This window comes from Mandrillus leucophaeus, unplaced genomic scaffold, assembly GCF_000951045.1.
Source record: "Mandrillus leucophaeus isolate KB7577 unplaced genomic scaffold, Mleu.le_1.0 Scaffold473, whole genome shotgun sequence".
Lineage (NCBI taxonomy): Eukaryota > Metazoa > Chordata > Mammalia > Primates > Cercopithecidae > Mandrillus > Mandrillus leucophaeus.
In genome coordinates, this window is record NW_012105065.1 from 348,329 (window position 1) to 374,106 (window position 25,778).

Genomic DNA, 25,778 nt, shown 5'->3' on the forward strand with positions numbered 1-25,778 from the left:
CAAACGACCAGTTATGAGCAAAACTAACTAACTAAATAAATAAAAACAAACAAAAACCCATTTGGGAAAAAAACACTATAATGATTATACTGTTTTCCTCCAACCTTTTCACAAGCACTTATCTTGCCAGTGTGAAGAAGTTCCACCTCATAAAGGTAACATGAAATACAAAGCTTCAGGGTATCGGGTCTCCACAGTGCATAGTGCCATGCCAAAGACTCTCTGATGCTATCACTTTTTATCATAAATAAAGACATTTTTAAAGCAAGAAACTGGAAAAATTACTTTCCTCTCTAGTGACTTTACTGCTTACACTAGGTTAAAAAATATTTCATTTATAGAGAAATTGATTCTCCAGTGCTATCTCACTAATCACTTAATTAATTGAAACAGTAATGCACTAGACATATTTGCCTCTTACTAATCTTTGAAAAGTTTGTAGTCCCGAGTGTCTTTCTTTTGTTGACAGCTTCCTTTAAAATGTGATTTCTAGCAAGGGCAATTTGACTCCTTTACTTAACCAGAAAACGTTAGATGGCCATCAAATATTCAGAGCAAGAGTTTGGATAATGACACATAGTAGATGAGCAGTCACTAGCACATGTAGTTATTTGTAACGAATGGAGCACTGACTTTGGAGTCAGCTAGACCTTTGTTCAGGACCCTCTAAGTCTGACCTTGAGCTCAATGTCCTGAGCCTGTTGTTTTGCATTTGAATCATAACTCCACTGTCCTATCCTTTGAATTCTCCAGTATCTGTCTTGCCTCAAGGTCTGGCTCTTGCTGTTCCTTCAGCCATGATTTCTCTTCCACCCAATATCCCTGCAGTTTTCTCTCTCATCTCTCCTCTCCTTCAGATATCACCTTGTTGAAGAAGTCTGCCATGACCACCTTACTTAAGCTAGCATCCCAGTACTCTTTATCTCCCTTCCCTAATTATTTCTCTTCATAGTGCTTACATCCCATGACATGAAATATGCTTTACTTTCTCACGTGTCTGTTAAATATTCTCCCTACTAGACTGTAAATTCCATTAGACAATTTTTTTTTTCCTGCTTTGGTCACTGCTCTACTAGAACAATGCCTAGCAAATAGGAGCACAATAACTATGTGTTGAATACTGAATGAATCCCAAGAATGTTATGACTGGTCATTTTCTCGGAAAATCACCTACCACATAATAGGTAGCCAGTAAATTGCAGCTCTTACTATGAAAACTTTTAGGCTCTTATTATCATTCCTTTTAATGGCAAAAGCCGCAGTTACTTTTGCACCAACCTAACAATTCTTACTACTGTTTGAACTGACTTTTCTTTTAAACAAGGGGTCCTGAAATTGATTTACCAGGTAATGACCACCAATTTTTTGAAAAACGATATGAAAGAATAAATGAGCATATCCCCATAAGTGTATGTATTTTGTGAAACTTATTTGTAATTTTATGTGTGTGTTATGAGTGTGTTATAAAAGCACAAAAGATACTGACAGATCTTTCATAGGTTTTCCTGGAGATCGTATACCTCTTAAATAATGGATCTTCCTTGCTAGAAGGAAAATGACCAACACAGAGACTTAGATTTGAAAGGACTGATCCCCCTGGCCAAATTTGGCAATTCCAACCAGGTAGTGATGTTCCTTATTGTTTTCATGCACGGCAAAGATTCTCTGCTATCTAGGAACTTAAGCTTCCTAGGCCTTTGCATCCATCTGGAGAATTCTAACTAGCTGGTTCAATGTGACAAGCAACATGTTATCACCCTGCCTCCAACCCACGTTAATATATTCATTCTTTAATTAACAATCACTGCAGTGGCAATATTTAATTCTTGACTCTCTAAGACAAGTGGAGAAATCTTAAAGGCAGGGCTGAGAATTGAGGCCAAACTACAAAACAAAACAAAACAACAAAACAAAACAAAAACCTCCCAAGAAAGTGTAAAGTGTTTTGAAGAACTGTCTGTATTACCACACTCCACTCCAGAGTATAAGCAGTGTCGGCCTATTAAAGATACTAACACACACAAATGAACAATGTAAAATGGATGAAATCTGAATAGTCTATTAACTGTACCAATGGCAATTTCTATGTTTTGATACTGAACTATAGTTAGTAAGATGTCACCATGAGGGAGAACTAGGTGAAGGTTACAGGGGACCTCTTTGTGCTAGTTTTCAACTTCCAGTAAATCTATAAAAAGATCAATAAAGGCCTTTAAACACTATAGTCTCCTTACCATCCAACACCTTTTTCAAAACTGAAATTATTGTTAGACTACTTCCCAGAAATGTATTTCTAGTTAGTAGGGATGGGTAGACAAAGGAAAAATCTTAGAACCTGTCAATGGTTTTACAGGATCATTTCACTATTGGAAAGATCATCAAAGATTGTTAAGTAGACAAACGATCAATGGAGTTATTAATATAATGCACTGATTTCAAATTAAAATTAAAATAAAGAACTTGCTAGAAAAAAAAAACATGCTGTGCAAATATTTAATTGAATTTCTTGATTTACAATCAAGTGCAAAGAGCCGGGGGTTGGTGGCCACTGAACTATCAATCTTCAAGTTAAAGTTATAAATCACTTCAGAGTTTGGGTTCCTCTTCTCTTCGGGGGATTAGGCTCTTGATTAGGTTTGTTACACACTTGCTTTGACCACTGTGACTGCCTGGCTACTGACCCATAGCCTTGCTGTTACAGTAGAGGATTCTGCGTTTTTCTTAGCTTTCCTAAAGGCAGTGACAATGTTGAAAATTTCCAGAGCCCTGTGCTCCCAGGAAAAAGCAATTGCTAAAAAAAAAAAAAAAAAAAAAAAAAAAAAAAAAAAAAAACCTCCCACCTTTTATGTTATGAGAAACAGTTAACTTCAAGGAACCACCTCCCTTGGCATATCCAAGAACCGAGCCCCGGCATCCTTTCCCTTGACTCCCTTGTTTACCCGCCTCTCTAAAACCCCAGGCCTCCTTCATTTCTTTCACACATTCTCCTGCGGAAATGAAAATTCTCCCTATCGTCATATCCAGAGTAAAATTATCTTTATTGTCTGGCGAATTTTGTCTTTCACACCAACTTCCATTCAAAGCTTTATTATTCGTTTTCTCTGGCCCTTTTTAGGCCACATGGTTAAAATGAGGGTATATTTTCCTATACTTTTCAAGATCATTAAGAAATTAATCTATATGATTGAGCTAAGAAATTGATTTTTTTCCATTCTTACCAGAAAAAATACTAAGTCTGTTGTTCAGAGAACATCTGTCTCCTACATTAAAGATACTGAAGACTCATTGGTTTGAACAAGGTAAAAGAATTATTCAATTTTATCTGTTAAAAAAATACATATGACTTTTCAAAGAGACTTTAATGTTTGTGTTCTGTTCGGTTCTGTTTCCTCAACTCCCCTACATTTCACAGAAATAACAAAAACCTGCTATGTACTAAAAATGCTGGGAGGTCCTTTCCCATGCATATTTTTTTGCTCACAGCAATTCTAAAAGAAAGGTATTCTCATTCCCATGTTTCTGAGGAAGAAGCACAGTCTGTATGGAGGAGAGTTCAGGCTCTAGTGCAGGTGCCAGGCTTTGAATATCGGCTTTACCACTACCTACCACACTGACAGGGAGCAAGTTACTCACCTATCTTGATCTCAGCTTCTTTTTCTTTAAAATGGGAATGATAATAGTATCTACCTCATAGGGTTGTTGTGAGCATTGAGTTTAATATATGCAAAGCACACATAATAATGCCAGGCACAAACAATTAATATCAAACATAAGGCTTAGACAACTTACTCTAGTGAGCATTGCTTAGCCAATTTCACATAGCTAGAAAATGTCCGTACCAGAATCCAAACCCAGATATTCTGACTTCAAAACTAAGAGATTTTCTGCTTCATAACACCGTAGATAGCTGGGAGAATGGTTAAAAGAGCATTATTAAATAAAAGAAAAGCCTAATACATTTGATTATAATAAGCAGCTTGATTGATCAAAAGGAACCATGCAAAAGTGAAAGGGTAAGCTAGAAGACTCAAACTGAGAGTATATAAAGAAATCCTACAAATCAATAAGACAAATAGAAAATGGGTAAAACTTGAACAGGCACCTAAGAAAGAAATTCAAATGAACAATAAACATGAATAGAAGTTTCTCATTTTTGCAAACAGAGAAATGTAAGTTACAACCAAAATAAGATACCATTGGATATTCACCAGTTTGGCAAAAACTAAAGTCTGCAAACCCAAATTGAGGCAAAGAGAACTCACACTTCAAAAAACCACTTTGGGAAAGTTTGGTAATATAAAGACGTTGATATGAATTCCACAAGACTTAGGAATTTCCAATCTTAGATGTGTATGCTAGAGCAGGGGTCTTCGATTAGGAGGAACATGGAACTTTGTGCACGGTGACAGACAGCTGTACGGAAATCAGCTCTGCTCTCATGCGTACTTCTAAAGTGATCTGGCTGGTAATGCACCCAGGCTTGAGGTTCTTTCCTTCCATCACCCCTTTCACAACAGAAAGCCTCACCTCATCCAGAATCTTGCTATGGTGCGTTGCCAGAAGGCATCAAACCTTGGGGACAAATAAATAATTTAATAATTCCCTTAATAAAAGCAACATAAATTATCCCCTCCCATATCTAATTCCATCTCATCAAGAGTTATGATTATCTATCACATTTCTAATATACTTGTTTTGATCAACTGTGTACTATTGATAGTCGCAGAATTAACTTACTCCAGAATAACTTTTAAACCCTTAGAACTTAGAATATTGGAGTCAGAGGAAATTGTAAAAGATCAATTTCAATTTACGTGCACATTTTTGTTACAAAGACATGTGGTAGAGTCATCAATAAAAGACTTGAAAATAGCACTCTCTAGAGTATTACCCATTAGGACACAATTTTGTAGAGACATGTAAATATGATTTGAAAAAGAAATAAGAACTTTGACCATTAAGGAAGAATTTGTTCATTAGAGAATGAATGATTGTATCAAATGATATAAATACTATAGTCTACTGGATACATTTAGATACATTTTTAAAGTAATGCAAAAAAGTAATGTGCAGTTTGTACTTTAAAATGTTAATATTTGCAATGTACCAAAAATTACATTCTATAACAAGATGAAAATTTTTCAGTATTTAAGAAAGTTTTAAAAAAAATCTTTGATGTGCTATGCAAGTAACAAAATGTGAAGATCCCTTTCCTAGAGAAACACATACACCAGGCTACCTGTAGAAGAATATTCAGAGCACATGTCTGTCAACAGAACAGGTAAATAAATTATGCCTACTCCGGATGCCCACTATGGATGACTATACTACAATGAAAACTGCTAAACAATGAAAATGAACTACACCTTCACACAAAAACATAAATGAAACTCTTAAAGTTAATGTTGAGCCAAAGCAGGAAGACCAAAAATTCTTATGATAAGATTATACTTATGTTCATAACCAAACCAAACTAAACTATATGGCTTAGGAATGTGTGATAACTTATATTTCTAAGAATTCCCTCCTCCTTTCCTGTAAGAGTATTACTAAGTGCCATGTGACTTGTGCTCTTTCCCTATGGAATCTAGCTCCCCAACCCTTCAACTTCTTGGCTTTGCCATGTAACTTGCTTGAGTCAATTAAAGGAGTAGACATGATGCTTGTCACCTTCAATCAGAGGCTCCAAGAGTTCCCAACAGTTCTAACTGCCCTTTGGCATCGCAAAAGGAACTGTTCTCTCAACCTGGAATCTGGAATGAAGAGATGTGAGGAGTATATCCTAAGCCCCTATTGATGCAAGAAATACACATTTGTTTTTGTAAGCCACTGAGATGTTTCTATCGTCCATGATGGCAGTAAAGCTGATAGGATGCAACACAGGTGGTAAAATTTTCAAAAAAGGCAAGAAAATGGCTAACACAAAAGTGAAGACAGTGGAACGGTAACAGGTTGTGATCCAGAAGAGGTATAGGGAGGAAGCATGCAGTAATGGTATTGTTCCAACTGCTGATCTGAGTAGTAGTTACAGAGGCACATGCTTTATATTATTCAGTAAACTATATACAAATATCTCATAAACTTTTCCACATTTCCTTTTGTCTATTACAAATGTAAAAAATGGCAAAAGACATTAATCCATAAGGACTTATGATTGTCCTTAGCCTAATACTTTTCAAATATAAACTACTCCATATGCCTCCCTTTACCATTAATGTTAAACATTTATCACTGAGATACAACTAGGAGAAAACATTTTACAGTAAAAACCCAGTTCGTTTATCCTCTGAAAATTTGTCATGGAATGTCCTGAAATGCCTCTCTTACATGAGACAAAATACCTGTGTAAGCCAATATAACTAAAATTTATTAATCACACTCATTTTTTGCTTTTTATTAATTCAATTTACTCAGCAAATATGTAGTGTCTTATAGTAAAGTGAACAAGATAAACATAGCCTTCTCGCTCATGAAACTGACAAACATGAAACATATATATATAGTGTGTATACATATATACCTATATACACATATATACATATATACCTATATACACATATATACACACACACATATATATATATTCCCAAGGGCAGCAAGAGCTATAAATGCTGCTGCAAAGTAAGGAAATAATGTTCCAGGAACTAATATAAAAAATTAAGTACTGGATGATTAGGCTGGACATTAGATCAGGTAACTCATGCCTGGTAAGTGCTTTAAAATCTAACCTTTAAAATCTAATATGCTCACCTTCAGAAAATCCTTAATGCACTACAGACAAGACACAAAAAATAAAATGTTGACTATAATCAACTGGTATTCCCTGCTGGGGTGTAACAGGGGCGGGCCAGCTTAAGCTGGTGAGCATAAGCAGAAAGTGAGTGACTAGCTATGCGAGAAAGATTTATGCTTCCCATCCACCACACAGTTGTTTCTGAGAAGTGATTACCCAACCAAAGATTGCACTTCCCAGAGGCCCCTTGCTTATCTACACAGGGGCATGCAATTTGTTTTCACCCTTGGAATGCGAGTTGGTGGTGTGATACTCTGGGCAAAGCTGATTAAGCAGGTGGGCCTTCTCCACTCTGTTCCTCAACCCCAGACTGCCAACTTCAAGTGAAGTCTTGTCAATCCTGGGATGGCAGTCACAAGCTGGAAGACACCTGGGTCCTTCAGTCACACCATGTGGAAAGCTGCCTCAACACCCACATTGGTTCCTTGTAAAAAAAGAAATAAACTTTCGTTTTCTGAGATGGAACCTCACTCTGTAGCCCAGGCTGGAGTGCAGTGGCGCTATCTAGTGCAGTGTCGCTATCTTGCAACCTCCGCCTCCTGGGTTCCGATTCAAGCAATTCTCCTGCCTCACCTTCCCCAGTAGCTGGGATTACACGCACGCGCCACCATTCCCAGCTAATTTTTGTATTTTTAGTAGAGACGGGATTTCACCATGTTGGCCAGGCTCGTTTTGAACTCCTAACCTCGTGATCTGCCCCCCTCAGACTCCCAAAGTGCTAGGATTACAGGCGTGAGCCATGCCCAGCCAAACTTTTTCTTATGCTACCAAAATTTTGATGTTACCTATCATAGCACTTGGTGTTAACTAACAGAGTGCTTAAATCAGGCTTTCAAATGTTGACATGAGAGCAAGTCAGGTAGCAATCAATCTCTCTCTTAAACTCAATTAAGTGTGATTCCCAGTTAGACTTTTAGTCATCCTTGGTTGTCGGTGCACGTGCAGAGAACTAACAGCACTTACAGATTCTTAAAGCAGCAGCAGGGGCTGCAGTAGTTGGACAAGCCATGGACTTCTCAAATAAATTTGAGCGAGACCCACACAACCTTGAGCAGACTTCTAAGATGAATTTGTTTCAGATTCCTCAGCGCATGTCAAAACCCACTTCCTCCCCACTCACATCTGTTAGATTCCTTCCCACCCTTTGTACTCCCTCACCAGGGAGCTTGCAGCCATTCCAAGCCACTCACAAGCAAGCATAGAGCTTAGGAGCACAAACATGGTAGCTTTCAGAAGAAATGCACAGAGGCTTTTTCTACAGTATAGTACTAATCAGTCCATGTACTTCTCAACTCTTAGGTGCCTATTTCCAACTATACTCCACAGATACACAAGTGGAATGTGTATAAATTATGCACATGGAAAGGGAATACTTCAAAGCTCCTTCAGGCTTGAGGTTTATTTGGATATAAAAGTATACTTATTAACGTTGTAAGTTTTCTTTTGGCCATGGCAACTCATTAATCAGGCAACAATCTACAGAACTCAGAATTCTTGCTTAACACTTCACTGGGAGAGCAGGAAAGGACAAGGGAGTATGAGGAAAAACGTTTAAAAAGCGAAAGTTCTGGTATACACTTGCCCAGGTTGGGAGAAAACAAAGTAAAATATAGTTGACCTCTTTTATCATTCCTGGTAACACACACTTAGGTTAAAAACCCTTACCCTCTAAATGCAATGATTTTCTGTTGTTTTGAGGGAGTATTTCTGTTTTGATTGCCTGAATTCACTGGTAAATAAATGTTCCCTCAGTGAGCCAAACCAGCCAATGTGCCCAAGAAGCTGGTGGAGGATCAGCCGACACCCTGGCCTTTCAAAGAGTCAGCTATTTGTTTTAACCCATTTCTTCCTGAGCTGTACTTTAAACATGCATCCTGAGAATATTTTTTTTTGCAGCGGGGGGGGGGCGGGCGGTCAGGTCTACAGTAGGGTTTTCTAGTGTTATTTTAAAGTAAAGCAATTTATGTATCAATCTTATCACTAGCCACTATCACTTGGTTCCCTCAGCAAAAGTCAGAAAGAACACAGGTCACAGCAACTAGATCAAGAGCAGCATTTACCTTTACTGAATTGTCCAACTGAACTCGGTAAGATCTAATCTCATTAGGAACTCAAGAAAGAAAAAAAGAAAAACAGCACTTACAAAGGAGGACAGTATTAATGACAAAGAATCCCCATGGTTTGGTCACATTAGAAACACAACGCCTTCATTCTTCATCAGTATTTATTGGGTGCCTATTATGTGCAAGGCACTATGCTAGGCCCTGGGGAAGATACAAAGATAAATCTGACAGACTGCCCTCAAAGAGCTTACAGTCTAGTATAGGAGCATACAGTCTCTGGAGAAGATATTTTAAGTGTAGCTAACCTCCCCCATCCCACCCCCACCAAAAAAAGAAAAAACCTACTAGACTTGGTTTCTTCCATTTACTTTTAGTTTAGCAGCTTCACATAAAAAGCATAAATCTGAAAGTCTTTTAAAATGCATACTTCTACTCGTAAACAAAATTCATTTTCATTAGAAAAAATGCTGAATATTTATTGCAATTAAGAAAAATCTTCGGCTGGGCACAGTGGCTCACACCTGTTATCCCAGCACTTTGGGAGGCCGACACAGGTGGATCACTTGAGGTCAGGAGTTCGAGACCAGCCTGGCCAACACAGCGAAATCCCATCTCTACTGAAAATACAAAACTTAGCCAGGCGTGGTGGCGGGCGCCTGTAATCCCAGCTACTCCGGAGGCTGAGGCAGGAGAATCGCTTGAACCTGGGGGGTGGAGGTTGCAGTGAGCCAAGATTGCGCCATTTCACTCTAGCCTGGGCGTAAGAGCAAACCTCCGTCTCGGGAAAAAAAAAAAGAAAAGAAAAATCCTCAAACATATATTCAGTATTTTCATGAATTTTTTTATGAATGACTACATTGTGAAGTAAACAATTTCTCAAATTGCATCAAAAACATGCAATAACTTTTTGAAACATCTCTTTAAACTACTGAAAGTCACACATGTAAGGTACACAGGCTTCTCTCTGCTAAAAGCAAGGAAAGCTTTGAAATGAATATATGTTTGTTTGCAACCAATGTTCACAGCTTATGGTTCTTCCCCCATGAACCCACTTCATGTCAATACAAAGTATTATAAAATAATACCTCCATTGACACATACCCCAAAGATCCAAAGCTTTAGATCTCTAAGCTTCAGATAGAAAAAAAAATAGTGAAAAATGTTCATTATCAATAGCTGGGCTTTAAGCTTATCACCTTAGAGAAAAAGCCCAGCTTTTCATCTCTAAGACGAAATCTTCCAAAAAGCCCATCTATCATCTCTGAGATGATAATCTTAAAGCCCAACTATGAATTGACTGACGAGACCCACCAAAGAACTATGAAATAATTCCAGGAAAGGAAACTCAAAACTCACTTTCCTATTACACCCTTAGGAATTTCTGAAGTTTTTGTTATTTTCCTTTCAGAATAAAGAAACCAAATGTAATCCATTAGGGGAATAAAAAAACACTGATACAGATGGTTGCCTAGTTAAACTGTTAGAGAAAGGGATATGTGAGCACATTTTTAAATTAATTCATTTCTAACCATAATTACTTTTAAATAAGTGTCTTGAAATCATTCTCTTTTCTCAGAATCATTTCTGGGCTCAGAAATTTCTAATCATGCTCAGTTTTGTATAAGCCTAAAGCTTTGTGTCTTTGTAGAACATTATAAGACTTCTCTAAAACACTGAGACTAAAGCAAATAAAACGGTTATCAAACTGAACACAAGTCAATTTTTTAAATGTAGAAACTGCACCCAAAAATGAGTTCCTGAGACTGAGGGTCCTTATTCCCACGTTGGAGCATTCTTGTTCTGAGCAATTTCCCTTAGTCAAGCCAACAGAAAACTTTCTCCATGCTGTGCTAGTTGGGCATTTCTACTTCTCTTCCTCACCAAACTCCAAAAAAAGTGGGCTTGTGAAATTGTAATTCAAGTAAATTTCAACACTAATCTCTACCAGACTAACAGATCCACTCATCACAGAAGTATAACGAACTGTTAAACTGGTACCAGGTCTGGTTAAGACTGCAGGCTTATTGCGAATACCTTCTTTGAAGAGGACACACCTGATTATTAAGCTTTGACACCTGCACATTTTAAGTTTCCATGTCTAGTTTTGTACAAAATAAATGAGGTTACATTTTCTGAGTGTAAAATCTAACAGAAATAAAGTAGATCAATATGAGTTATGTGTTAGACTTTCACTCATTTTCCTGTCTTCATATTACTAACGTGCTTTTTTTGTTCAATCTCTTTGCTGAACAGATAAATTTTATAGATTTGTGTGGAGTAAAAAGATTGCCATTAAAGTTAACTAGTCCAACTCTGTCATTTTACAGATAAAGAAACCAAGACCCTGAAAAGTTTAATGAAAAAGCTGGGAGCCAAGCAGTTTAGCATTCATGGTATCTTTGACCTTTCTGCTGATTTGAAAAACCCATATCCACAGGCTTTTGCATGAACTATACAACTCCATACAACAGATGTTAAAATTAATGTAATTAAATAGTGACATATTTCAAATAAGGTAAATATAACAAATGTTTATAATTTAAACTATTCTTAGAAAATATTAGCCCAATTCTTAGAAAATATTAGCCCTTTTTGGTTACTGCTAATAGTGTAACTACAGTGTTTGGTCTTGCTTTTCTAAGGGTAACTGATTTGCAGTTGCTACTTTGGGGATGTTTGTTTATCCACTGCAGAAAAAAAAATCATGTTAAATACGATCATGTATTCAATCATGTATTATGTACTGAATTTCTAAGTTATTTTTACATACATGTAGATTTCTTTATGCTTTTAATATAAGTGAAATGAATGTATTCAGAGAATAAAATATTACCTTGACATACGTTGTTGGCAGCTTGAAAATTAGTCACTTCCATATAAAACGGGAAACCTTTTCTAGAATAGAAAGGGTGTCCAGAGTGACAAAAATATCAGGAAGGTTTTAAGTGAAATTTGATTAGTCTGCAATCTGAGGTATAAGAGAAAGGATGAGCTCAGAAAATTAGAAGATCTGAGTTCAAGTTTTAACTCTACTCCTTGCTCCCTAGGTAACCATGGAGCAATTCAATAAACTTCTGGGTTTCAGTTTCTTATCTGCAAAGAGCTAACACACTACTTACCTCATTAGATTATTCAGGATGACATAAAGTCTATGAGTGGTTTGTAAATGGGAAAGCATACCACAGTTATTATCCCAATAATTATTAAAATGTAGACCTATAAAAAGTAGTAAATAATTCACATAGTGACAGTAGGCATGCGCCCTACAAGAAACGTAACTCAGAGGGTAAACCATGCAAACATTTTAACTTTCAATGGCAACGCTAAAAAAAAGTAAAAAGCTATAAAGGAACGTTTTTAGAGAAAGTACTGAAGACACACATTTGGTTTACCTAAAAGATTTTAAAATGAATTAGAATAATTTACAGCATATGAAGAGGTATTTAGTCTTTAAGTGGAGAAAGTTGCTAGTCACATCTAAGAAAAACAAGTATTATGGGCCTTCCTAAGACAAATGGAATAAAATTCCATCACTTTTTTATAAACCAGACTTCTAACAAATAACCGTATTAATTTTCCAGTAATTGAACATATCCTAAAAGAGATAAAAGAGAATGTCTACTTTTAAACCACATCCAACATGAACTTGCGTGAATGCAAAAGGCATAAAATACAGAGTTGTTACGACTCTACAGGCACCTGAAAGTTTTAACAACCTTTCATGCTCACTTTATATTCCATAGAGAATAATAGAAATACAGGGAATACTTCAAATATGTATTTTTTTACAAATCCATTTTATGTAGTTCTTATTCTTGTAAGATAACACTCCACTGTGGCAGCCTTGTTTTTTTGTTTTGTTTGTAACATTAAGTAGCCCATTAACCTTTCCCTTCAAACAGGCCTTTTGATGTTAGTTCTTATACCAAATAAAAAAACAAACAAAAAAAACCAAACCAACAATATATGAAGATGTAAGGGAAGAGATTAATGAGATACAATTCATTAAGTATAAAAATATGTCGTTTCAAATTCAGAATAATTTAATAACTCTTCGTTATTTCATATGTATCTGGAAATGGGACAGATACGTGTCCTGATCCTGTCACAAGAGGTAGAATTCCAGCATTTGGTACGACGTTCCAAGACAGGGTCAAAGTGACATTCCTGTTTCCCCTATAAAAAGATACAATAAACATAAATCATCAGAAACACTAGTAGATCAAAAAAAATTTTTAAGTCAAACACTGAGATGTTAAATACTTTACTTATAACTATCTATTCCTAACAGAAATCCTAATATGCTAATCTGCAAAAAGAACTATTTTCTCATGTCACTTAAAATCCAAGGACAATGCTAGAAGATACCGGGACTACATTTACTGATGTCCCAGGATGACCCATAGAAACTCAGAGCTGCAGTTAATAGAACTCTCAACCAAAAAGTTTAAATGATTCAAACAGGAAATGTAAAAAGAGACAAGCTAAGAATCAGAGCAATGAGTTGAAACCTAACTCTTGTCAATTACCTAGACGGACAAACCTTAACAAAATTCTCATGTTCTGAAATTTTCATTGCAAATACAGAGGTTTGGCTTGGTCAAAATAGCTTTCTTCTAAAATTATTTCCAATGTTTGCCACTAGAGTCTAAGAGGTAAAAATAACCTGAGAGATCAGTCACTCTGAGTCAACTGAGCTTTAGAGAAGTCACATCTGGAGACCAACAGCACTTCCCTTAACTATTATCAACTCCTAGACCCAACACCCTGCTTCTAAGGTTTCCCGACTCACGCTCAGAAAGGAGCCCTTTAATTTGACAACCACAGCCCTACCACATCTGAACAAGCCCATATTCCTGGTACACTTAAGATAGAAGCTTTATTAGTTTGACTATGACATTTCACAAACTGCAAGAGAATTGCTTATCTTAGATCCCACTTTGCATTTCCACCCAATTTTTCAGTTCAGATATGCATAAATACTTCTCTTCCAATTTTTCTTTTACTCTCAAGTATTTTTCTTTAAAATAAAAATATATCTTACTCTTTTTCATCTCTTATTAAATGTAAAAAAATGACCAAGAATTGCTCACTTGAGACCATTTCCATCGTCAAAGAAAAAATATTTTGTTTTCATATCTTTCAGCAGCAGCTTCGGATTATCACCTCTCAGAACAATCTTGTCCCACAGGACAACTTGGTTCAGAGCCTATATTGAAATGAAAATTAATTAGATAACTCATCAGAAATACCATCTTATCACTTCAAATTAAAAGTATTAGTAAGCAAATAGTTTGACATGTTAATGAATTCAACTTTGAGGAGTTTGCTGGAATCTTAATGCATACAAATAGCAGCAAAGAGACAGATACAAAAAGGAGCAAACTTTTCTTGGAGAGAAGAATGATAATTCCCTGAAGGAATTCATTCCTTTTGCTAACTCAACTGTATTACTTAGGGCCTTCACAACTTAATGCAAGGTTTTTGATCTATAAGATCTCCAAAAAGTGAGGCCTTTGGAGGAACAGATGAATTAAATCCCTAGAAGGGAAGTCTTCTGTTAAATCACTTTTCCCTTAAAATTTCTAAGACCCTCCAGTTCAGCATGGATCCTAAACGGTACCAGGAAAACAGAGCCAATCCCTGTTCCATCACACTGCTAATACAGTTTACTACTGATTAATTATGTCACGAAAATTTACAAGAAATCTTCTCCAAGATTTCTTTACAAAATCTTGAAGAAATCACTTAAAAAATGAGACCTTTTAAAGATCTTTTTTCCCTTTAATTAAAAAAAATACATGCATTGTTGTCTCATCAAGGCAAAATTCTAGAGGTCAGACAATTCTTTTAAGCCACTCTTTCAACATATTACAAACAAGTTCCGTTTAGAAAATTAAAAGTGTGAGATGGAAATAAGAAAAATTTATGGCCACTACTAAATCCCAAGGAATTTGTTCTTATTAAGTTAGCATCTATTAGCTTTTAGGGCAATTACTCAGTATATGATGACTACATTAACTAAAAAGAAATGTGGAGCAGTTTTTTTTTTTTTTTTTTGAGACAGAGTCTTGCTCTGTCACCAAGGCTGGAGTACAATGGCACAATCTCAGCTCACTGCAACCTCCACCTCCCAAGTTCATGAGATTCTCCTGCCTCAGCCTCCTGAGTAGCTGGGATTACAGGCACGCACTACCACGCCCGGCTAATTTTTTGTATTTTTAGTAGAGATGGGGTTTCACCATGTTGGCCAGGCTGGTCTCAAACTCCTGACCTCAGATGGTCCCCCTGCCTCAGCCTCCCAAAGTGCTGGGATTACAGGTGTGAGCCACTGCACCTGGCCTGAACTAGTTTTTTAAATCACAAATGATAATTCATAGTAATTTTATAATTAAAAGCTATTAAACTATTATATCAAAACCTATTAAAACTATTACTATATGACTGAAAGTTATTAGCAAGGTGGCGGGTGCCTGTAATCCCAGATACTTGGGGGGCTGAGGCAGGGGAATCACTTGAACCCAGGAGGCGGAGGTTGCAGTGAGCCAAGATCATACTACCGTACTCCAGCCTAGGCAACAAGAGTGAAACTCCGTGTCAAAAACAAAACAAAACAAAAACAGTTCAAGTACTCAGATACTTAGATTAATGAATCCCATACAACCCCAAAACAAAGGCAAACTGTTCTCAATAGGTAGGGATATTAATTAACTGTAGCTATATGGCTTAATAAGACTACCAAAACAGTTCACACCATGTTTTTTTTTTTAAAGAAAGGTATCAGGTACTAAGATGGATTTTAAAATAATCTCAGAAGGTTAAAAAGTTATTAACAATCTGGTACTAAGATGGATTTTAAAATAATCTCAGAAGGTTAAAAAATTATTAACAATCTTTACAGCTTTTGATTATATATCTTCATAATGAGAATTATAATCACAGATCTCAAATTCTGTTGATTCAAGTAAGTCACCATGCAGCTCTCTAACTGTAGCTGTGGAGAAAGAATATTTTAACTTAAAGAGTAAACAACAGCCGGGCGCAGTAGCTCATGCCCGTAATCCCCGCACTTTGGAAGGACAAGGCATGCGGATGACCTGAGGTTAGAGTTCAAGACCAGCCTGGCCAACATGGTGAAACCCTGTCTGTACTAAAAATACAAAAATTAGCTGGGCATGGTGGCAGGCGCCTGTAATCGCAGCTACTGGGTAGGCTGAGGCAGGAGAACTGCTTGAATCCAGGAGGCGGAAGCTGCAGTGAGCTGAGATCGATGGTGCCACTGCACTCCAGCCTGGGCTACAAGAGCGGGACTTCGTCTCAAAAAAAAAAAAAAAAGAGTATACAGCTGAGTGGCAATACTACTGGCTACCCGCTCCATTTCCTAGTTGATAGTTCAGCAATATCTTTCTGATCTTACTATAGAAAGTGGTCTCCAATAGTTTTTGGATCACAAATCCTCGAAATATGTGTTGTTATAAATTATGTAGGTACTACATATGTACTATTATTAATTAATACCATTGACAGTGTCTCAGCCAACTTATCAGATCTATTTAGGTTTTCTTTGTGTTTTTTTTATCCTTCAGTGTGACAGAGCAGCTCAGAAGAAGAATACAAGTATGAGCTTCACCATCTTCCTACTGTTTACATATGTATGGATTATTAGCATCATCTTCAATCTGTGATTTCTTTGCAGAAATCTTTTTAAGCCACTTTTCCATTTTGAAAGAATTAGCTAAAATTAGATAATAGAATCCACTTATGTATTGCATATACTGCAATATTTTGCAACATGCTGAAAACAAATGAATAAATGCTAGGTAACATGGTGAACTTCTTGACCTACAGAATTCCTCCTTTCCTCCGGAATACCTGCATATTGTAGAAGGCACGTGCCCATTTATCTGACTTAAGGGCTGAATACGAATATTAACATCAGTTCATATAGCAAGTATTAGTAAAGCTTAACTGTTTTTACTTCAAATTAACATATTAATAGAAGCTCCTAACTGTTTTCCTTACATACATATATTTCTTTGCATGGACCCCATTCTGGAGACCCCAATGCTAGAGAGCTATATAGAACAAACAGAAAAACAAAAACAAAAACAAAAAGAGGCTCCCAAAAGACCTTTTTTTTTAACAGAGTTACCACCACAGGCTTGTGATTTTTTGCTAGGTAACTCAGGTCAGGTATTTTAAATACATAAAATGTGTATTCTTTCATAAAGAATAAGGCTTTAAATAGCTATTAAAATACTTCTAATTAGATATACTTACATTATTTTTTGTTGAATATTCTGCTGATAAATAAAGAAACAACTGCTTAACATTCCAATCAAATATATTCTCTAGATGTAAGTAAATTAAGGAAAATATAAATTTATGAGCAGTATATCACTTTTAAATAGATCTTAATTATTCTTAGGTTATTTATCCATAACAGTAATACTGAAGTAGAAAAGAGAGAGGTGGCCCAGAAACATAATGTGCCACTAATTTAATAAAAATATGCAGAAGACAAATACATTGTGAAATCCACCTTATTCCAAAACAAAAAAACCTGAGTATGAGATTACTGGCATCCTCCCGTACTCCTCCAACGATTACCAGCTGAGATACTTCGACTAGTAAGAAAAGAACAAATCCAAAATTTGGTTTTCTGTAACATCAACTAAGTTTAAAAAAAAAAAAAAAAAAAAAAAAGGAGCACTTGATATTTCAAGCAAATACAATTCCACTGGTGCTCTAAAGTATAAACAATCACCACTATTTAAATTTAACAATATGCAAACATAAACAAGGCTCAATAATTAACCAAGTATAATAAATTGTACATGTCACTTTTGGTCACATGCAAGTAGACATTGTCTCTCAAAGATGCAAATGTCACCAATGTGGCTCAATTCAGTTTCCCAAAGAGGACAAGAACATCACCAGAATTAACAAGACTGGTGCCAATACCAAGAAATAAGCGGAGTTAATATTTGGATTTTTAAGTATTATGTTAATTGTTAAGTTAACTCATTTTACTATATGAGTTTCCACACTGTTAGTAACACATTTGTTGCATTCCATTATTAATTATGTGTAACCACTAAGAATCACTCCTTTAGAACTAAGTCTAGGACTGCTGTTTACAAGAACAAGTACAATTTAAAGTAGTAGCAGCAGCATTAAGAAAATCTGAAGAAACTACAAATAATGAGACTGGTAATATATAAAGACCATAGGTATCAGGAAATTTCACTATACTTCTCTGGATACACAAAATTACTACTCTCACAGTAGACCTAAATTCCCTTGAGCAGATTTTTAAAAATCACACAGACTTAAAAATACACATGAAATTTAGCATAAGACTCTTCCAATGGTACACTCTATTTCCTAAAAAGGTACCTACAGAACTAATTCTTAGCCTATTTCTAAATCTGACAATTGTTAAAACTTAAGCTGAAAGTAAATTTCATGGTCATAGAAAGGCAAATTAGATAAATTCCCCAAGTGTATGATCAGCTTTAACTGTTCAGACAGGTACTTTCACACAAGTTTAGACTGTTCAATCTCCACAACCATTTAAATCATGGGGTATTAAAAAGGCAGGTGAGATCAGGCTAGAAATGGCAGAGAACATTGCCAAGATATTAACCTAAGACCCTAAAAAAGACTAGCCTGGCCAAAATGATCAGAGCTGTCAAAAGACAGAAATTCAACGTCAAGAGAAAACATTTAAATATCACCACCAAAGAAACTCTTACAATTGTTAATATTTTCTTTTATAAAATTCCTTATAAAAAGAGTTATGATGGCAAAAAGCAACCAGTTTACCAATAATTTTGATATGACCCTTTCAAATCGTAACAGACGTAATTCACTTTTTAAACATATGTTTCTCTCTGCTATAATAACATATGGATATATTATTTGAAATTGTACATGAAATATCTATAGGCAGGCTGAGCACTGGTAATATTTTTCCTTCTTATCCAAATGATCTAATTTTATTTTTTCTTTCTAAAAAACAGATTCAAACTTTCTTACGTAGCTTTCAATCAATTTAATGTTTCGGTTAAGAATTTAAAGTACATTCACACAACTACTCATGAATCTATGAAGTTTTCTCAAAGTGTGATGGGGAGGTATTAACATTATTTTACTGATGAAAAAGGCACAGGAATTTCCAAGGTTTGGCTGATTCAATGAGATAGTCATCCAAATCATTAAACAACACATATCTCATTATAAAACTATAGAAAAAGTAATGAAATATTTTCTTAAAGGATATCAGCAGTTATATCAAATGTGATAAATCCCAGATCACTTCTTTCTCTAGGTCCAGTGAAATCTTCTACATTTTTTCTAGAAGTAAAGATAAAAGTTTTACCATCCAACAGAACATACAAAATTCACGTAACTTCTTAAAGAGAAAGAATACAGGTGTGTGCACAGGTGAAACAGCAATCCCACAAAGAAACAAGTAAACACCAGAGAAACCTGTAAGCGTGAAAACAGGAGAAACATTCTAATCCAATATGAAAGTAAGTCTTCAGCTAATTGCATGTAACTTAAGAGAATCCCTAACAAAACTCAGAGGGAGATAAAAACTGCTAAAAAGAATAGTAAATACTTGATGTAAAGCAATTGTGCATAATGGGTAGAAGAAACTACACAGGACTACAAGGTGATATGGAATAATAACAGATGGCATATTAAGGGATGATACAGTAATCAACCCCTTATCAGAGATTTCACTTTTCGGTTTCAATTATCCGCGGTCAACCCAGTGTGAAAATAGGTGAGTCCAGTAAAGTAAGTTATTTTGAGAGAAAGGGAAAGAGATCATATTCACATAACTTTTATTAAGTATATTGTTACAGTTGTTAACGATTATGTTATTGTGAATCTCTTATTGTGCTTAATTTGTAAGTTTTATCATAGGAAAAAACCAAGTATACTAGGATTTGGTGCTATCCACTGGGGGTCTTGGAACGTATACTTACCCCATTAAGGGGATACTACTGTAACCAGCTGCTATTTACTGTTTACTACGGGTCAGACCCACTGATAATATTTTTCACATTTCAAATAATTCTCACAACCTACCAATTAGGTATTACTTCCATCTTAAAAAGAAATTAAGTCCCAGAATAGTAAGAAACTTGCTCAAGACAAGCTAACATCTGTTCAGTGTTTAATATGCACCAAGCTCTTCTAACCTCACAGGGCTGACAGTGGCAGTGCTGATTTCCACCCCAGGTCTATTCGAACAATATCTAACAAACATCAGTACAGTAATTAAAAAAAAAAAAAAAAGGTGGGGGAGAAGGCTGGCTATTTGATGACTGGCTTCTTGGCGATTCTGACAAAGAAATAAACTAAGGTTAAAGAACTTGTTGGAAGATGGAATAGAGAAGGGTATGAGAATAAGAGGGGAAAAAATACGAGGATTAAAGACAAAAGTGCCAGAGAATAAAATCAAGGACAAAATAGGCAATAGCGAAATGGCCCTGTCATTTCGAATTGCATTTTTCGGCGTTTTCGCAGATTTCTTCAAGTGGTTGGCCAAAAAATTAAAAAAAAAAAACAAAACAACAACAACAACAAAAGAAACCCAACGAAACAAAAATCCCGCTGTATCAGATGGCTAAGATGCTTAATTCCCTCAGTGCCCAATATCTCTGGCCAACTTCAAAGCAGCTGCAAGTGTTTACTGCCTTCTGAAGATGCAAAGGCAACAACTGTAAAGAGAATGTCAAACAGGGCAAACTCGGGTGATGAATGACACAAAGACAACCCCGTCCTGTGGCCTCCAGAGCCGCCGGGAAACCCCACGGAAGCCGGACCCAGAGCGTGGCGGCAGCGCCTGGCGGGCCTCGCGTGCGGACCACGAGCGGCCCCGGACGCGCGGGAGGCGCCAGCCCAGGCGGGCGGCGGCGCCGGCTCTGCTGTTGTGTTGCTCCCTCATTGGCCAGGCGTGGGTGGAGGGAAGTGAGGAACAGGAAGCAAACGGAGGCACCGACCTGAGGAACGCTCAAAATTAAAATTTAAGAGCAAGCCCGGGAATTTACTGTGGAGGGGTGCAAGTTCCGAGGGGACGCCGGAAAAGCCCGCGACGTCCACCCCTGACGACCGCCCTCGGGGGCGAACGGCCGCTCAGGAGGGCGACCCGGATGCCCTGCCTGCGGCCCCGGCACTGCAGCCCCGGCGCGGCGGCCCGGCTTCGGCTTCCGCCCCGGCCCGGTCCCGGCGTTCTGCACCGCCGGCCCGGCCTCGGCCGCACTCACAGCATGATCCGCGAGACGTGCAGCCGCACCGGGACGCTCCTGTCTTTGAAGGCGGTGGTGATGAAGCAGCCGAAGGTGAGCGCCGCCATCACGCTCAGCGAGAAGGCGAACAGCGAGTTCGCCCGCGACAACACCGTGTTCATCGCGACCGTCTCCCACGAGTCCCGGCTCCACACGCACACTCACGCTCCCGTTCCGGCGGCGGACCGGCTCCCTGCGATCCGCGCCGTCTGCGGTGCGCGCGATCCGGGAGCGCGCGCCGCCGCGGCCCCGCCTCCTTTCCGGTCCTCCGACGCGAGCGCGCACGCGCCCGCTTCCCGAGACACACCCACAGCGCGCACGGGACCGCGCGGAAAGGGAGCGACCCAGCCGCGAGCCCGCCCCTCCGTCGCGGCCTAACGCCGCCACCAATCAGCGACGAGCGAGGGAGGGGCGGGGTTTGTCGCGGAAGACCCACCCCCTCCTAAACAGCTTCTCCTACTCTTCGGTTCAGAGAATCGGGAACGGGTCGTTCGCTGTTGTTTTTCGGTTCTTTGATCAGAGGTCTGGGACGGCGACTTCTTGATTACTATGTACTATTTATTTTCAGTTGAAACCGGCAGCAAGTTAAGGTGGTTTAGAATCTGTCCTGATGGGTGGCGTTTGGGAGCAGCACTTTACAAAACGCCTCTGCCTCTCCCTTCTTTGTCAAACCTGGTCAAAGTTAGGACTTGAGCTTTTTTTGGAGGATCTGGGGAGGAATGGGGAGTGGGGAATTGGCCGCCCAAGTCCTTACAGCTGTCACGTGCAACAGTATTTCCATCTCCAACGTCAGTCCAATTCCTATTAATGCTTTGCTTTCTATGGATAGCTAAAGATGTTGTAGAAGATAAGGGTTGAGACTACCAATCCGAAGTATTTTAATTTTAACATGGTGATTTCTGATAAATAAAAGGATAACCTTTCTGGGTTCTTGGGAGCAAAGGAGATAATGGCTGCGGAATTGCTCTACAGCATAATGTATTCGAATTTCGTTAGGTCATTAATAAATAATGCAATTATTTTATCACATTTTCAATATCCTGAAGTGCATTAGGGTTCAAACCGAGCCAGTCCTGACTCTGATGATACTATCTGCCAAAACCTTCGTTCCTTTCACAGCTAAAGATATTTGTAAAAATGGATTCAGAGGGTCTGCTGAAATAAATTTTTTTAAAAATTTCAGTCCATAAACCAAAACAAAAACATCTGTCCTAGAATGTCATCAGGAACAAACCAGAAAATTGTGAAGATTTGATCTTGATACTGGCTTATGTTGTCTCTTGGTAAGCTTTCGCTTCTTTGCATTATTCATTACCATTCAATTAATTTTTGTATAACCATACAGGTAGGATTATTACTAAGTGCCTACCGTGTACCAAGAATAGTTCTAAGTCTTGAGAATACAGCACTAATAAGGCAAACTCCCTGCTCAAATGGAATAGAGCCAACTAATGAAAAATCGATAAAATAGAGACTAAAGAGAGATCCTTAGTTGCGTTTAAAATCTTAGTTTTTAACTTCCAGGCTGGCACAGTCTATTTAAAAAAAAAAAAAAAAGATTTGTATTGAATGCCATCTCTACTGCAAGTGATACAGAGATTGTACTGATCACTTTCTACACTCAAAGTATATAATCAGGTAGAGTTAATACAATAAAAACAGAAATCTGAAATGTAAAACAAAAAAATACCGTGGGCAGTTACATAGCAAAGGAGGAAGGAATCACAGCTGTGGTAATGTGGGACAACGCAGTGTGCAAGTTATTTAACACAAAGCCTCAACAATACACGTTATTATTGTAGCATGTTTTAGGGAAATAATTCTTGTTGTCGAACTGCAAGTACGGGTATATCTAAGAAATACTCACGCTGGTCCTGATAAACAATGCATGTATAAAAGAATAGGCAGAAATAAGCCTGGAAAGATGAATTATGGTAGAAAACCAGGTCAAGAAGTTGACTTTATATCAGAGAAATTACATATAAAACAAGCATCGCTACACAGACAACCATTTACCAGCTATATGTGGAGAGTGAGTGATTGGACCCCAAAAGGAAGACTGATAGGAGGGGCATTTCAGAAACAAACCCCGTGTAACTTAGCAACTGCCTAAATTAAGAGTTGGGGGTCTGCAAAGCACAGAGTGAATGCAGATTGTGAACACACAAATGAAATTAGTGTTATTATTATGACACCATAGTTTTTAACTTGACTTACTGGTAGTGCTAAAAACACATAAAAGTCCACAAAAAGAGCAGGATAAAGATGGGATAGGGAATTTTCTTATTCTGTTGTCTTTTTCCAAGTGTTTCTTTAGATTTTCTAGACATTTAATCATATCACCTACATTAGATATCATTTTGCCTTTTCTTTTCCAATTATTATATTTCCAATTGTTTATTCATTTCAATTGCTAATATTTCCAACATGATATTCAGTCAGATGGGGACAACTTACGTCTTTTTGTTCCTGATTTAAGCAGGAAATTGTCTTTCATTTCTCCATCAAGTAAGATGTTGGCTTTGAGATGGAAATTTGTGTGTGTGTGTGTGTGTGTGTGTATGTGTGTATACATGTATCATTATATAATATATATTGCATATTGATAGGAAATATCTATTAATTCCTATTATATTGGGAAATTTTAGAAAATATAAACAAGTGCTAAATTGTTTTCAGATGCATTTTCCCTATCTTTGAAGATGGTAATATAATTTTTCTCCTCTACTTATTTAATGGCTTATATGAATAGATTTTATAATATTGACCCACTAAGCATTCCTGGAATAAACCCTACTTGGTCATGATGAATCCGTTTTTAATATGCTCTTGGGCTTTCTTTGTTAATTTTGTTTTTTTTTTTTTTAGTTTTTGTCATCAAAATTCATAGTGAAACTGATGTGTTTTTCTTTTTTGATTGTAATATACTCAAATTAGAAAATATATATTTCTAATATAACAAAGAAAAAAGTTTTCCTTAGTTTTCTATGCACTGGGATATTTTAAGTAGCATTTGGATCTGGTCTTTAAAAATTTGGTAGAAATTCCGAAGGGAGTCTATTCTTCTATTTTTATTGTTAATTCTATGTATACTTGTGCTTTCTACCTTTTTCATGTATTGTTTTAATTAGTATTTTTCTTTGTTGGTTTTTAACTTCTGCATTTACTAATTAACCCTACTGTTCTGTTTTCTAACTCATTAATTTTTGTTTTTAACATTATCAGCTTTTTTCATTCCACTTTTTTTGTTTATTAGCTTTGGAAATTGGATATTTAGTTGTTATATTTTTCATGTTTATTGTTATGGTAACTGCTTTAGCTGTATCCTAAAATTTCTGACTATGAATTTCCAAGAGAAAGTGCCCTTTTTACTTTTGATTGCTTTAAATTAATGTCTGATTTTAAATTATGTAGTCAGAGAATGCTGTTTGTATATTTCTATTCTTTGGATTATTGAGATCTTCTTTGTGGCCTAAAATGTCACTTTTGTAAAAATTCAACATGCAACTTGAAAGAAGGTATTTCCTCTTAATAGTATATAGAATTTGATAGATATCTATGAGATCTGCCTTATTGATTAGGTTATTTATGTCTTTCACATCTGTAGTAATATTAGTTATCTTCATTTTCTTGGATTCTGAGAGATCTGTTAAAAATCTCCAATATTAATGTGTTTTGTCTGTTTATTCTCACATCTCCTATAGTTTCTCCTTTACAAAAATTGTTGATATATTATTTGGTAAGCAAGTATTAATAATAGGTACATTTTCATTATGAATGGTAGTCTTCAACATTATAACGTGTTGTTTTATTTTTAATGCTTTTTGATGCAAATACTACTAGTCAAACACTGAGGGTGTACTGAAGGAAACTGAGGCTGTTGTTTATCTTAAATAGTATTACAGACCTTAAATTAATACATAGCATTTTTAAACTAAATGTCTTGTACTCTTTAATGATTTCAACTCAGAACCTAATGGCAGTAGTCGGGGGAGCAATTGGCATGCTTTGTCAGCACTTGAGTAAATAGTGACCAGTTGGGGAAGACATGCCTAACCGTATTTCCGAAGGATAGAAAGAAACCTAGAATAAATATAAAGTTTTGATCTTCATATTTGCAAATAATTATTCTTCTGTTGTAGCAGAATGAGCCGCTGACGAAAACTCCTCAGACACCCAGTTAAAGAAGGAAGGAGTTTATTTGGCCGGGAGCGTCGGCAAGACTCCTGTCTCAAGAGCCAAGCTCTCCAAGTGAGCAATTCCTGTCCCTTTTAAGGGCTCACAACTCTAAGGGGGTCCACGTGAGAGGGTAGTGATCGATCGAGCAAGCAGGGGGTATGTGACAGGGGCTGCATGCACCGGTGGTCAGTGAGAACAGACCGGAAGTTTTACAATGCGGTCAGGGGTCGATCTTTAACTACCAGGCTTAGGTCAGGCAGGCCCAGGCCTGGTTTCAGTCTGGTTCCTTGGTTTTGGGTCTGGTCCCTAGGCGCCAGGCTACCTGCCTTTAGTTTCACTTCTCTTTCCTTTTCTCAGTATAAAACAATATGATAGGGTCTGTCTCTCTTCTCTCACTGTAACATCAAGCTAGGAAGAGGTAAGAACAACAAATCACTT

General features: G+C 37.1%; 1 protein-coding gene and 1 long non-coding RNA gene across 2 annotated transcripts in view; one reads left to right on the forward strand and one right to left on the reverse strand.

Moving 5' to 3' along the window:
- Positions 1-8,999: 8,999 nt before the first annotated feature.
- Positions 9,000-21,422, reverse strand: SPCS3 (signal peptidase complex subunit 3 homolog (S. cerevisiae)). Its single transcript, XM_011995119.1, has 5 exons — positions 21,141-21,422; positions 19,142-19,215; positions 17,137-17,213; positions 13,950-14,065; positions 9,000-13,032 (listed from the first exon to the last, which is right to left on the reverse strand). Exons 1-5 carry the CDS (start codon positions 21,281-21,283, stop codon positions 12,900-12,902), a joined length of 543 nt encoding a protein of 180 aa, XP_011850509.1. The 5' UTR covers positions 21,284-21,422; the 3' UTR covers positions 9,000-12,899.
- LOC105550247 overlaps positions 20,896-25,778 on the forward strand; it is a 14,733-nt gene continuing 9,850 nt past the window's right edge. The window contains exon 1 of the long non-coding RNA XR_001007674.1: positions 20,896-21,215. This is a non-coding gene — a long non-coding RNA (uncharacterized LOC105550247). The remainder of the gene's footprint in view (positions 21,216-25,778) is intronic.

Excerpts from the sequence above, each read along its gene's own strand:
- SPCS3 (XM_011995119.1), bottom strand. The coding sequence starts at position 21,283 with ATGAACACGGTGTTGTCGCGGGCGAACTCGCTGTTCGCCTTCTCGCTG. Across the intron at positions 19,216-21,140 it reads CACGTCTCGCGGATCATGCT|AAAAAATGTAGAAGATTTCA; the intron begins GTGAGTGCGGCC and ends CTTTACTTCTAG. Across the intron at positions 14,066-17,136 it reads AATATTCAACAAAAAATAAT|GCTCTGAACCAAGTTGTCCT; the intron begins GTAAGTATATCT and ends ATTTCAATATAG.